Source organism: Thamnophis elegans, chromosome 8 (assembly GCF_009769535.1).
Source record: "Thamnophis elegans isolate rThaEle1 chromosome 8, rThaEle1.pri, whole genome shotgun sequence".
In the NCBI taxonomy this organism is placed as follows: Eukaryota; Metazoa; Chordata; class Lepidosauria; order Squamata; family Colubridae; genus Thamnophis; species Thamnophis elegans.
In genome coordinates, this window is record NC_045548.1 from 10877942 (window position 1) to 10891958 (window position 14017).

Consider the following 14017-nt stretch of genomic DNA (forward strand, 5'->3'; position numbering starts at 1 on the left):
TAGCCGCTTGGGAGAAGACCTACTGAACTCAGCAGGCCAAGATGAACTGATTTCTATTTGGCAGCGACACTGATATTTAATTTTACTCAAAATAGCGCTTATTGATTCCAATTCACATTTCCGCAAAAATCCAATTGGATTTTACTATCCCCTTGGCGTTTTGTTCCTATTACTGGACACAATGGTAACTGAAAAGGAGTTTATTTAAATAGGCAGTGAATGAAAAAATGTATTGGCATGCGTATAAGAGAACAGAGGAATTTGTCCCGCAAAAATCCAGACGGCCGCTAAACGGCAGCAAGGAGAGATTGAAATACGTCCATTCCTGTTATGGTTGAGAAGGGAGAGAGTGACAGTGTGTGTGAGAGAGAAAGGGAGTAAGTTACGTCCCCACTTCTTTCCTGTTTTGCGACATCGCGGGCCGATGAAGCCGGTCAGCTCTACTGGTTGCCGCCTGGCTCATCTGCAGCTCCAGGCCCGCTAGCCCACTTCCTCCCCTCGTTCCTTTCGCCCGCCCCACCGTCGCTAGCGGGGCAACCGGCACGGTCCCAGCACGCACTCCGTGTCACTGGCAGGCAAGCGCCTCCACTCGGCGTCGCCACGCCGCTCAGCTGATTGAGGAGCACGTTCGGAAGCGGCGGCGGCGGCGGCAACTGCTGCCACTAATGAGTTAAGGACTACAGGGGGCAGCCCGGCAGCGGCGGCGGCAGCATCAGCAGCCTTCGCAGCGCAGTGAGCGACAAAGCCCGAGCTCCCGTCTCGCGCTCCCTTTCGCGTCGCGCGCGCATGCTCCCGAACTCTGAGGCGCGCCTTCCAGCGCGCGCAAAATATATACATATACAGGCACACACACCTCCGCGCGCGCCCGCGCGCCCCCGCGCTCGTCATCACCTCCGTCGTTTCCAATCCCTTTCTCGTAGTCGCGCGAGCTTCCACAGCCGAGTCGCCTCCTTCTCCTCCTCCGCCGCCGCCGCCGCCTCCCCCCCCCTTCCCTCCGTTTGTGTGGCTCCCGTGCTCTCCGCATCTCGGACTGTCACTCCGGTGAGAGGTGGTTCGCATAAACCCCCCCGTTGTAAAGAGGCCTTCGCGAGAGAGAAAGAGAGACCGAGAGACCAAGGCCGGCATGTCCGGGCAGCAGCCGCAACAACTGCCGGCGACGTCTCCTCTGGCGCCGAGCAACCCGACTCCCTCGCCGGCCTCGGCCGCGCTTCTCCTTCACCCGCCGCCGCCGCCGCCACCGCCGCCGGCCACTTCGGCCCCGCCGCCGCCTCCTCCTCCGCCCGCCGTAGCGGCGGCGGCGACGGCGGCAACAACAACAACAGTCTCGGCTGTCTCCTCAGCTGGGCCCATATCTGCCGGGAGCGGCAGTAGCGCCCCGGCCCCTTTCCCTCACTGCGGCGATCCAGCCCTCAACGAGCAAGAGAAAGAGCTCAAGCGGCGCCTGAAGCGGCTCTATCCGGCCGTGGACGAGCAGGAAACGCCGCTCCCTCGCTCTTGGAGCCCCAAAGACAAATTCAGCTACATCGGCCTCTCACAGAACAACCTGCGCGTCCACTACAAAGGTGAGGGGAGGAGGGGGGGGAGAGAAAGGTGAGGGGGCTACGGACAAGGCCGAGGCCAGCTCGCTTGGCTGTCCGGCCTTCCCTCCGGCAGAGAGACACCCGGGCAGGCAGCCCAGCAGGTTGTGTGACAGGATGGTCGACAGAAGGCCGGAGCTTGTCGATCTCTTCTCCGCTGCCTTCTAGAGAGCGAAGCCCCCAACCCAAGTATTTCCAGGTCGACCCCTGCCCCTAAAACATCCACCCCGGTTCGCCCCCCCTTGGCACCCGCCGCTGTCGATGGACGACACCCCGCTTCTTCGTGCATCATTTTTTGTTTCCCCTTCAGCAGACAATACTGACGCCACCACAGTGTCTCCGTTGCCCACTTCCCAAAAGACCCGAATGGCCTGTTTTTTTTTCTTCTTCCCTTCTAACAACCGATCCTGGTTTTGACGCCTTTTGTTTTGCTTTTTGTTTTTGTTTTGTTCTGGTCTCTCTTGATTTCCTTTCTGTCCCATCTACCTTCACCTTCCATAACTTGGTTCCTCTCAACCGGATTAAGAGCAATCGGGCCTGTTCTTTTAAGGGAACTAGGCCTGGGATTATCTGTTTTTAAACCCTATACTCCATCTCTAAAAGAAAAAATCCCATCCCTGGTTTTCTTTTCTTAACCTGGGAGGAAACGTTTTAGTCGATGTTGGGGGGGGGGAGTGGATGTTAAAAAATAGAACAACAGGAAACAAATCTCATTGGGTCCTCTTGAGAAAAAGTTAGGAAGCCAAGTAGACTCCCTCTCAGCTTCATTTCCCCCCCCCCAGCTTCCAAATATTGGGACACTTGGGTGAGCCTATTTTCTGGTTGTGTGTGATGTGGGGAGAAAGAGTACATAAAGAGTCATTTTCTTCAGAAGTGATTATTTCTCTTGTTGAATAACAACTTGGGGTCAGGGGAGGAGAAAGCAAGTCAGTCAGTGTGACGTGTTCAATTAAAAATAACCGGTTAGGGCAAGAAATGTGTTTGTTTAGCAAGAGAGTAAAGGTCAGCAGAAGTTGGAAGAATAAATGTAAAACTTTTAAAACGGGTAAAAATGCAGAAAGAAAACCTTTGTTTTGTAAATTCATCCTGCATGATGGTGAACATTAGTTGCAATATTGGCTAATGAAAAACCAATTCCTTCAAATTTGATTTCTATTATATATTGAATTTATCTTCCTTCTTCTGATGTTAATATCAGGAAGTAAAAAGGCAAAAACTGATGTACAAAAGAAGCTATATTTTCTGTTGTGCTGAAATCATTTGGGACAGATCATGTTTCCTTCTGCATTTTAGATTTGTACGCTTCACACATAGACTCATTCATCTAAAATGGAATAGGAAAGCAAGATAGACTTAAATGAAGCAAGATAAAAAGGAGAGAACTGGTTATTGTAGAAAAAGACTCACTATTCTAAACTTAATTTTTGAACTTACAAAGTACAGGCTTTGGAAAAAAGTATGTGTGTATGTATAGACACACACAGAAACAGGAGTACTTTGCCTAGAATGCAGAAAAATGAAAACAAATAATCTATTATATATAGCTTCTGTTCAGCTTAGTACGTAGCAAATATGAAATTCTAAATATTTAGATAATCACCATGCATCTTTCACAAAAAGTGGTACAGTGTCCTGATATGCTGACAGTCCCTTTAAGCACTGAAAGAAGAAGTTGTTCCTTGTTTTTATGCCGAATTCCTACATAGTGAAATAATATTTTTAAGTTCAAGCATAAAGATTTAGATAACTAGGAGTTTGTAGTTTTCCAAGCCAAGTTTTTCTTTGGATTACTTTGCATGTTGTATGGTGGTACTACAGTGTATATTTGAAATATGTAACAATTTAATGATTCAGAGGTAAAGCAAAAGTACTAAACTATCACTAACTGAAAAGAGAATGATGTTTTGTCCTTCAACTTACATACTTCTTTATCCCTGTGAGAAAGACATGTCATTGCTTCCGTTTCTATTAATTACAACTTTTCATATCATCAAAGGCCAGATCAATTTTTATTTATCTTAGTTATAATTAGAAATATTCAGAATTTGAGAGTGTTATGAATCTAAGCTCACTAACCATAATCATACTATCGGATTTGGGAGAGATGCTAAACTGCTGATAAACTAAAATAATGGATGGTTTTGAACTCCTTGCACCCTTGCTGACCTATGAGTTGATAGCAAGGGGGAAGGTAGTGGCTAAATTTGTTGGCCTAACCATGATTTATGTACTGTTAAGTCTGACAAGTGCTTAACTTTCTATGGATTTGAGCTTTAAGTTAATATGATTATTATGATTTGTGTTGTTAATCAGGAATTATATTTTGAGAATAATTTGCAGCTATTCCATATTCTTTATTTTATTTTGTATTATGCTTTTTGTGTGATATTTTATTAACAAGTATTATAGTATGTAGTTTGGCTTAATATAAAAATATAATAGTGGTTTCTTTCTTTTTCTCCAATGCTCAAAAATAGTTTCAGTTCAGAAAATTTTGATCGAGCTGATTTCACCTATAGAAAAATAGAAATAAAACTACACAATTCATTATTCATAACTATGATTCATTAATAATTACTGTAATTCAAACAGATTTAGTTACTTGAGGATCTATATAGAGAAGAATATCGAAGATTTGACTATATAGATACCTTTTGAATTTTTTCTTAGAAAAAGTATATTTAGAGAGATAAAATGAAAAATCATTTCAGTTCAAACAGGTATTAAGTCCTAATTAGTCTTAGGTAAAATTCTCAAATATAAAGAACAATTCTTCATGCATTATACAGCTTATTGCTGTATAAGCTACATTATCCAGTAGTGTCAAACACCATATATTAAAAAATAATGAAAAAAGATATCTAGAAAACTTGTGTAACAACTGCAAACTAGAAAATGAAAGATTAACTTATTCAGAAGAAGGCATTGTATTTTTATATATAATAACATTTTGAATAAGTTCAATAATAAATTTAGCTGTTTTGTTATTAGTTACATAAATATCATTTTAAAACTATAATAAATGTTCCACTAAATTATAAGTAGATTTTTCAAAGTGATTCTACAGCAATAAGATTATGTGGGAACCACACAAACTGTTTTCTCTAAATGTCTGTACTAATTTTCAGATAGCTGAAATGCAAGTGCTCCTGATTAAAACCATCCCAGCTGAACATTAACTTCTATTGAACTAATATTATAGCCATGTTGCTTATTGTCTTTTTATAGCTTAATTACAAATTAAAAATATTTGTTATTGCTTAACCCAGACTGCATATGGGCTTGAATGGATAGCAGTGTCATTTTCCCCTGTTCCTTCCCTTGCATAAATGCCACTTAAAATATGAACTGAATATTGATCTTTCAACCCTATATTTTAGTAGGCTGTTTATTATATTTTGGTTTTCTAGCAGCAGATATGATTGCTTATATAAGAGTTTAACTGTTAATATTTGTTTTGTTTTAACTTTTAAAACTATTATTCTACTGTGAGAAAAGAATGTACATTTATAATTTACCATAGGACATATACAACCTATGTCAGCATAAAATAATGTGGTACAATTGTATTTCAATTGCTAAGCCCTATTTTGATAGTTGGTTATATACCTATTGTTTAAATGCAGGACAAAGTAAGGAAAGTGATCGGTGGATTCCCATAGATTACTTTCTCCTTCTACTTAATGTTACCTGCCAATAGGAAAAAAATATAATTCACTTTCCCTGATTTGGAGAAAATGGTTTGAATGGGATTGAGCAAGTTTAGACAAGTGCTTGAGTAATTTCGCTCTTTGTCCAACTATTCAACTAACAGGTCTAAGGTGCTGTGGTGTTAGAATCTATTAGACAGATTACTTCTGAATACACATCTTGCACTTTTTATGAAAAAACCCTAAATCTGTATCTAAAATTAATCCTGATAAGTTAAACTAATAGAAAAGGAACATAGGATGAACCAGGAGGGACAATCAATAACAAGCAAAATGTTCATCCTGAGTACTGCAAGGGATTATCAGTGTTGGCATGCAGATCAGTGGTGGGTTACTCCCGGTTCGGTCCGGATCGAGCGAACCGGTAGTGGTGGCAGGAGGCTCCACCCACCTGCCCGGACGCATCTGTGCCTGTGTAGAAGCGTTGAGCGAGCGTGCAAGTGAACTAGTAGTAAACAAAATTGAAACCCACCACTGATGCAGATATCTAGAAGTAGCCATGGAGTCAGAATGCTTTAGCAATATAATGCTGCATTCCCCCACCATCAGCATCATAAAAGTACAGCTTCATGAACCTTTCATTGGCAGAAGCAATGGAAAACCTGCAATGCATACAATGGTGACAGCAACATACAATTAATGGGTTGAAATCAGCTCTTTTTCCCCAACCTTTTAACTCAACCTTCTGAGCAATTAAAACACTAGCAATTTCTTTATAAAGACCTAATGTAGGGCCTGAAACACTTCAAAAAGCACCAATCAGGCAATTCAAGAGGAGATACATATGGAAATATATGTACAGTGTATCTTGGTACTCTAAATTGTTTTGTAACTCATAGAATTTGGTACTCAACACATTTTGACATGAAAATGTTGTCCTGATACTCATGGTACTCAACGCACAAGCTAGAACTTGTCAGTGTCTGCTACCTTTTGACTCACTACGTTATTCCTTATGGGGGGAAAATGTTTGGTACTCATCATTTTTGGTACTCATTGTACCTCCCAGAACCAATTAATGATGAGTACCAAGGTACCACTGTATTTTAACACATACATAGAATCATTTCAAATGTCATCAATGGTTTCAAATCTTATACAGGTATCTAAATAGTCTTATATCTGTAAAACTATTTAGCCATGATTAGTCTTATTTACTAGTTTGAGAGTTTTTTTTTAATAAGTACTAAGAGCAGATGTCTTTCTGGAGAATAAAACAAAAAAAATAATAATTACGTAGAAGTAGTAAAATAGTCTTTGCTCTAAAGAAATTAATGTTAAACTCTTTGTAATTTTTTTAAGGTACAAGGGAATGGTTGTAAATTAACCATTGTTTTAATACAATTGTTTTACAAATGAATCTTTCCTTCTTTTCTGATCAAAATGATGATGAAAATGATAATGATTTATTGAATTTGTATAACAACCAACTTCCAACTATTCAGGGCAATTCACAAGTAAAAATATTTAAAACAAAAAAATACAGTAGGTAAAAATAAAAGAAAAAAAGATGGATGATAGAAATTGATCTGAAACAGAAGTGAACAATAAACCTATACAATCCTAACGGGACCTTGCCAAAGGCCTGGACATAGACACATGTCTACAAGAATCTTCAAAACATCAGTAAAATGGGGGACCATCCCATTCTCAGGGGGACCTCATTGCAGAAGACAGGCCACCACTAAATTGAATGCATGTTTCTAGGGTTGATGTTTAGCCTCTCACATATACTTGATTTTGTAGCTGTTTTATTAATGAATACATTGTCTTCAATTTCTAGAATATAATTTAATATATTTTTTACAGGTCATGGGAAAACTCCAAAAGATGCTGCTTCTGTTCGTGCCACTCACCCCATACCTGCTGCTTGTGGAATATATTATTTTGAAGTAAAAATTGTCAGTAAAGGAAGAGATGGGTAAGATTTTCATATATATTGTTACGAATATATTTTGATTTGTACAGGCTGACATTTTAATAAAAAATGTAAAGTGCTTGCAATTTCTGTTTCTAATTTTCTCCATATATTTAAAGACATTCAGTTTATTCAATTGAAGAATTGTTATAGGCTGACATTCTTCATTTCTTTCAATCATCAATTTCTGTATAGTCCAAAGAAATCAAATACTTGGCCTACTCACATTACAAACAAATTCCTTTTGTTTCCATTGGTAATTTAATACATTAACACTGTTAAATTAATGGTATGCATACCACCAGACCACTTCCTAGATTTAAAAAAAAAAATATTTTTCATTTCTGCTTTTTGATAGTGTTCTAGTAAATTCAAATTTAGTAAATTTGTGACTTGTGAAATAATCTAATGCAGCCTACTATTTCAAAATCCTGATTTCTTTTATTCAGTTTATTTTGGTCTATAGAAGAGTAGACAGTTCCAACTATCTAAAAAACCACAGCAGGCTTTGCAGAACATGATGATAATCATGATCCAAAAGTGAGTAAGTCTAGGGCAGGGGTGTCAAACTCATGGCATAGGATCAGGTTACATCCAGAACTGGCTCTATCCAATCTCATCAGTCTGTTTCACTCAATCAGACAGGGAAGGTATGCTACAGACCTGTCTGTAGCAAAGAATTTTGACTGGTGGGGTCCAGGAAAAGAGCCTCACTTTGTGGACCATGCTGCTACCAGAGGTGAAGAAAGTCCTCAATTTCTTGGCCTTCTGCAAAGGGAACAAAATTTGGCTCTGCATCCTTGCATTAGAGGCACAGAGGACCAGGCAACTGTGGGGCTGGTTAGCCCCTCCACTTGTAATAATCTAATGTTAAATGGCCATTTTAGGATTTTTTTTCCCCTTTGGATGTTTGTTATTCTATAATTTTAAAGTTTTTAACCCCAATTTAATTTTTAATTTTAATTTTTATATGTTGTTTTATGTATCAATCAAATTGTACACCGCCCAGAACCCCATTTTGAGTGGAATGAGTGATTTAGAAATATGAAATATAAAGAAATAATAAATAGTTCCTCCTACTTTTGAGTGTCTATGGAGATCCTCAGTCATCCATGTCATGGTTGTCCCAAAGATGCTTGTCCAAAAGGCAACGGGACTTTCATTCCTTTTGAGGAACGTGATAATATGAGAGTTTATATTCGTGATATTGATAGAGTTAATATAGTCAGGTTATAAAATATTTTTAACAGTTGGATTTTTAATGGAATTCTAAAAAATGTATACACTCTGTGGTATGTACTGATTTTTTTAAAATAGAACGGGAACAGGTGGGATTAAAGTGCACAGGAAGCTTTATATTATTTACTATTTCTATATAAATGTTTGATACATATAGGTGAGATAATTTTTATTTATTTATCACATTTTTAAACCGCCCGTTCGCCCTCCATAATAACATTTCTTTGTCAAGAATTCTTTGAACTTGGTTATAAAATGGCTATATAATAATAATGTTAGCAGTAGAAAGATCCAGCTCTATATTCTGTGTATGTGTGTGCATCTTGGAGTGAATGTTGAGACCTAAAAATTTTTTGGCAAGAATTTAGAAGTGGCTTGCCATTGTCTTCTTTCTAGGTCTGAGAGAGAATGAGTAGCCCAAGATCACCAGCCACCTTTATGCCTAAGGTAGGATTAAAACTCAAAATCCCCCAGTTTCTCACCAGGTACCTTAACCACTATCTCTGTTACATCTGAAGAAGAAAGTTAACCATTGGTCTTTCTCCAATTTGGATTTCAATAACAGCCAGAATCACATTTTGCAGAAGTTAATTATAAATGAGCCCCGGTATCAGAATGTAACCAAAATTCTGTGTTTTAACCTGTCTCTGTTAATAAATTGTCCCTGTTTAGAGATCATGCTGAACAGAGCAGTACAGAATAACAGAGTTGGAAGGAGAGGCCTTCTAGTCCAACCCCCTGCTCAAGCAGGAGACCCTATACCATTTCAGACAAAGGTCTGTCTAATCTGTTTTTAAAAGCCTCCAGTGATGGAGCACCCACAACTTTTGAAGGCAAGCCATTTTACTGGCTTATTGTTCTCACAGTCAGGAAATTTCTCCTTGGTTCTAGGTTGCTTCTCATTTTAGATTAGTTTCCATCCATTGTTTTGTCTTCTCGTGCTTTGGAAAATAGGTTGACCCCCTCTTTTTTGTGGCAGTCCCTCAAATATTGGGACACTGTTATCATGTCGGCCCTAGTCCATCTTTTCGCTAGACTAGACATACATAATTCCTGCAGTCATTCTTTATATGTTTTAGCCTCCAACCTGCTAATCATCTTTGTTGCTCTTCTCTGCATTCCTTCCAGAATCTCAGCATTTTTTTTACATTGTGATGATCAAAACTAGATGCAATATTCCAAGTGTGATCTAACAAAGTCTTATAAAGTGGTACTAAGGAGATCTTGAGTCTATCCCTTTGTTCAGGAGATCTTGAGTCTATCCCTTTGTTCAGGAGATCTTGATTCTATCCCTTTGTTTATGAAGCCTAGGATTAGATTGGATTTTTTGATGGCTGCAGCATAATGCTGTCTCATATTTAAGTGATTGTCCAATAGGACTACAGTTCTGCTCGCAGTTATTACTATTGAGCCATGTTTCATCCAATCTGTAGCTGTACATTTGGTTTTTCTTGCCTAAGTGTAAAAACCTTGCTTTTGTCTACATTGAATTTCATTTTGTTAGATAGAGCCCAGTGTTCAAGTTTGTGGGGATCCATCTGGCTCTTGGGCCTATCTTCTGGAGTGTTGACTATTCCTGTCAGCTTGGTGTCGTCTGCAAATGTAATTATTCTAACCCCTCATCTAAATTATTTATGAAGATATTGAAGAGTACTGGGCCTAAAACAGAATCTTGTTTTAACCCTCTGCTTCCTTCCTTCCATGTAGATGTATTTCCATTAAAGGCTAAACATTGAGTGCAGTTTGTCAGCCAGTTACTGGTGGTGATGCTATCTATCCCACATTTTTCTAGCTTACCAAGGAGTAGATTGTGGTTTACTTTGTCAAATGCTTTACTGAAATCCAAGTGTGCTATATCCACAACATTTCGCTGGTCCACTAATTTAGTCACTTTGTCAAAGAAGTAAAGTAAAGTAAGATTTGTTTGGCATGATCTGTTTTTGACAAACTTATGTTACTTTCTGGTTATAACTGTGTGCTTCTAGATGTTCACAAATCGGTTGCTTGATTATCTTTGCCAGGATCTTCCCAGGTATTGATGTCAGGCTGATTGGCCTGTAGTTTCCTGGATCTAATTTTTTCCCTTTTTTGAAGATGGGAATCACATCTTCTGGTAATTCCCTGGTGCTCCAGTATCTTTGAAAGATAAGGTTTGATGGTTCTGAGATCACATCTGTCAGCTCCTTCAGAACTCAGATCTAATCCATCAGTCCCGGTGATTTGAACTCATCTAGAGTGGACAGGTTTTCTCTTACCATTTTCTTGCTTATTTCAATTTGAATTCCTTGGCTGTTTTTGCTGTTTTGTTTTTGGTAGGTCGAACTATGTTTTCTTTTTGTGTGAAGACAGATGCAAAGAAAAAAATAAGCAACTCTGCTTTCTCCCTGCTGGTGGTCACTTCCTTGCAATCTTCTCCCATTAGGGGGACAATTGTTTCTTAGACTTTTTTCTTGTTTTTTATATGTCGAAAGAAACTTTTAAAATTATTTTTTACATTTGTTGCAAGTTTTAGCTCATTCTGAGCCTTAGCTTTCCTGACTTCATCTTTATTAGTTATGTGTCCCCTCTTTCCATTTTTTATGCTTATCCTTTTTGTCTTTTAGTTTAACAGAGTTCTTTGTGAAACCATGCTAAACTCTGCACAACATTGTTTAGGAAAACTAGCAAATGCACTTTAGAACACTTGTCTTTTGCTATATTAAACAATCACTAATGCCAATAGTAATATGTGATAAGGTGAATCTGAGAAGCCAGTAGTACAAATTGTGAATATAATAAGTTGATTTCAGAAAGTCCATTCCTTATAGTTTTCTCTGTTTGGAATAGTATATTTACAGCTTAGTATAATTTAATGCATGTAAATCTTAATATAATAGCAATAGCAATAGCAATAGCAGTAGACTTATATACCGCTTCATAGGCCTTTCAGGCCTCTCTAAGCGGTTTACAGAGAGTCAGCATATTGCCCCCAACAATCTGGGTCCTTATTTTACCCACCTCGGAAGGATGGAAGGCTGAGTCAACCCTGAGCCAGTGAGATTTGAACCGCTGACCTGCTGATCTAGCAGTAGCCTACAGTGCTGCATTTAACCACTGCGCCACCTAATAAAAGAAGAAGAAGTGGATATACTAGGTAGTGGATATTTTTAACCATATTGTTTTTATCGCTTGAATTGTGCAATTCTAGAGAACATATTAGAACCTGAACTTGGCTATGTTTACTCAAACAAAGTCCTCTTAACTTTCTTAGAAGTCTGTATATTACCAATTTTTAGTAGAACTCTACGGGATTGTCCTGTAACAGTGAGTGAGTGAGTGAGTGAGTGAGTGTGTGTGTGTGTGTGTGTGTGTGTGTGTGTTATTTTTTTTTCAAGGAACATTGCAAAGTTCAGGCTTTTTGTAAAGAAGGAATTTTAATCTGTTTAAGTTTATTTTAATTCTGGAATAGATGTTTAGGATGAAGGCCTGATACTTTTAACTCCACATCTCAATTATATTCATTGGTTTATTTTATTAATTTATTTGCAATAGAAATTTGGGTTCTGTATTATTAGAAAATTACACTAGAACATCTGTGTGACAGAATTTCAGAAGGGATTTCATTATTCAGTTTATAATATAAAAATGAAAATAGGATCTAGATACTTTGCCATTTTCATTTGTGGGGGGAATCAGTGGTTTTTTTTTAAAGTAGCCATTAAAGAAATATCACAGTGTTATACAAATAGTGTAATGTAATTTTATTATAGATTCAGTTATAGTATGTTTTATAAAATATAAAGCTTGCATCAAGTTTTAATATCCTTTGAATTATTGTAAACTCAATTTAAGATGGGAAAGCCTGTGGAATTATTTAGCTAAAATTGAAGAGTAATATGAAGATGGTAATATTAAATATAATTTTGGAAAAAAAGAATTGCAATAATCAGTATGAACAAATCATGACAAAGAGTCTTAAAGAGTATTATGTTTCTTCTAATTTTGAGATAATTCAACAAAAGATTATTGGACATAAGAGAATGTCCAAAGGCTGGCTGCAAATTTTATTGTTCAAAAATGGAAAATTATGTAAAAGCAGTTACCTATATGGCTCCTTCTCTATTGTCCTGGTTTTGTTTGATAGTTAAGAAGGTTTTGAGGAAAATAATGTGATTTGATTCTAAATTATATACTTCTAAAAACCTAGTTGCCAAAGAAGTTGTGAAAATTAGATGTTGGCTTATTAGTCAATAATATTTTGCAGATAAAAAAAACAAATACAATTTGAGGCTATATCAGCAAAATAGTTGATGATTTCTGAATCATAAGAGTTAGTAGTTTATCTTGTGATGGTGAATCCCATCTTCAGCACCACTGTCCTTTTTACAGTACTAATGTATGTATTGAAATGTCTACATTAAGTCACTGAATAAACTCGTTCAACACATGGTCAGAGGTCATCAGTATGCTGATAATATTCAATTATATATCTTAATATATAATTAGACCAAAGAGGTGAGGAAGTACTGTCTGGATGTCTGAGGCCGAAGGTCTCGATGGAGAGAAATATTATTAAGTTTAATCATAACAAGACAAAGTGCTTTGTATTTGGAAGATACAGTAGCTGATTCCAGAGGCATACCATCTTTAGTTTTTGCTCTGACACATGGAACTCGTTCTTCTGTTCTCTTTAACTTACAGTTCCTTCTTGATGAGCAGATGGCAATGTGACCTGGAGGACGTTTTGATTGCTTCATCTGGTGTAACAGATAATATAAAATTATAGATTGCAGTTTTAGAAGGTCAAATTGACTGAATATTATACATTTTTACAAAACAATATGAACAATTTGGCAGTCAAATTAATTGTTCAGAGAAGTGACAGATTCCTTTTCCTGAGTAGCTTATGTTTTTATCTTTTACCCCCTGATTCCAGAGAAAAGACTATTTTATCATATTTATAGCAAGATTAAAAAAATTAAAATAAACAGGGTATAAAAATAGAAAGGGCAAACAGTAAGATAACTAATGAAATACTAAGATTAATTACTGTAATGAAGGGGAAAAAAGAATAGAAAAAAAGAAGACTCAAAATAAAAGTACCCAAATAAAATTTTAAAAGCTTACTGCTAAGCATCTCTACATAGATGACGTGGACAAAGTTATCTGGGAAGTTTGATGCTATTAAGTCTGATGAAGTGGGCAAGCTTTAAAAACTGTTAGCTCCATCACCTCTGTTTTAGATCCCTGTTCCTCCTAATGGGCTAAGGCCTACTGGGAGATGTCATGTGATTTGGCCATAGCGGTGATTAATTCCTCTTTAAGAGAGGGTGTTTCCAGTGGTCTACTCCCTCCACAAAAGATGCTGGATCTAGTGGTAGTTGGCAATTTTTGGCCAGTTTTCAACCATCCATTTTGGGGGGAGGTTGTGGAGAAGATTGTGCAGCAGCTTCAAACATCTCTGGAAGAAGTAGATTATCTGAATCCCTTTCAGTCATTATTCAAATCTGAGATGGCATTGATTGCACCCTTGGATGATTTCTGGCAAGAGTGGGAGGTGGATGGCATGCTGTCCTTACTCTTTATGATCTCTC

General features: G+C 37.9%; 1 protein-coding gene across 1 annotated transcript in view; it reads left to right on the top strand.

Moving 5' to 3' along the window:
• Positions 1 to 804: 804 nt before the first annotated feature.
• RANBP9 (RAN binding protein 9) overlaps positions 805 to 14017 on the top strand; it is a 39011-nt gene continuing 25798 nt past the window's right edge. The window contains exons 1-2 of the mRNA XM_032223239.1: positions 805 to 1562; positions 7097 to 7208. Of these exons, the coding sequence (XP_032079130.1) occupies positions 1124 to 1562; positions 7097 to 7208 (551 nt within the window). The 5' untranslated portion in view covers positions 805 to 1123. The remainder of the gene's footprint in view (positions 1563 to 7096; positions 7209 to 14017) is intronic.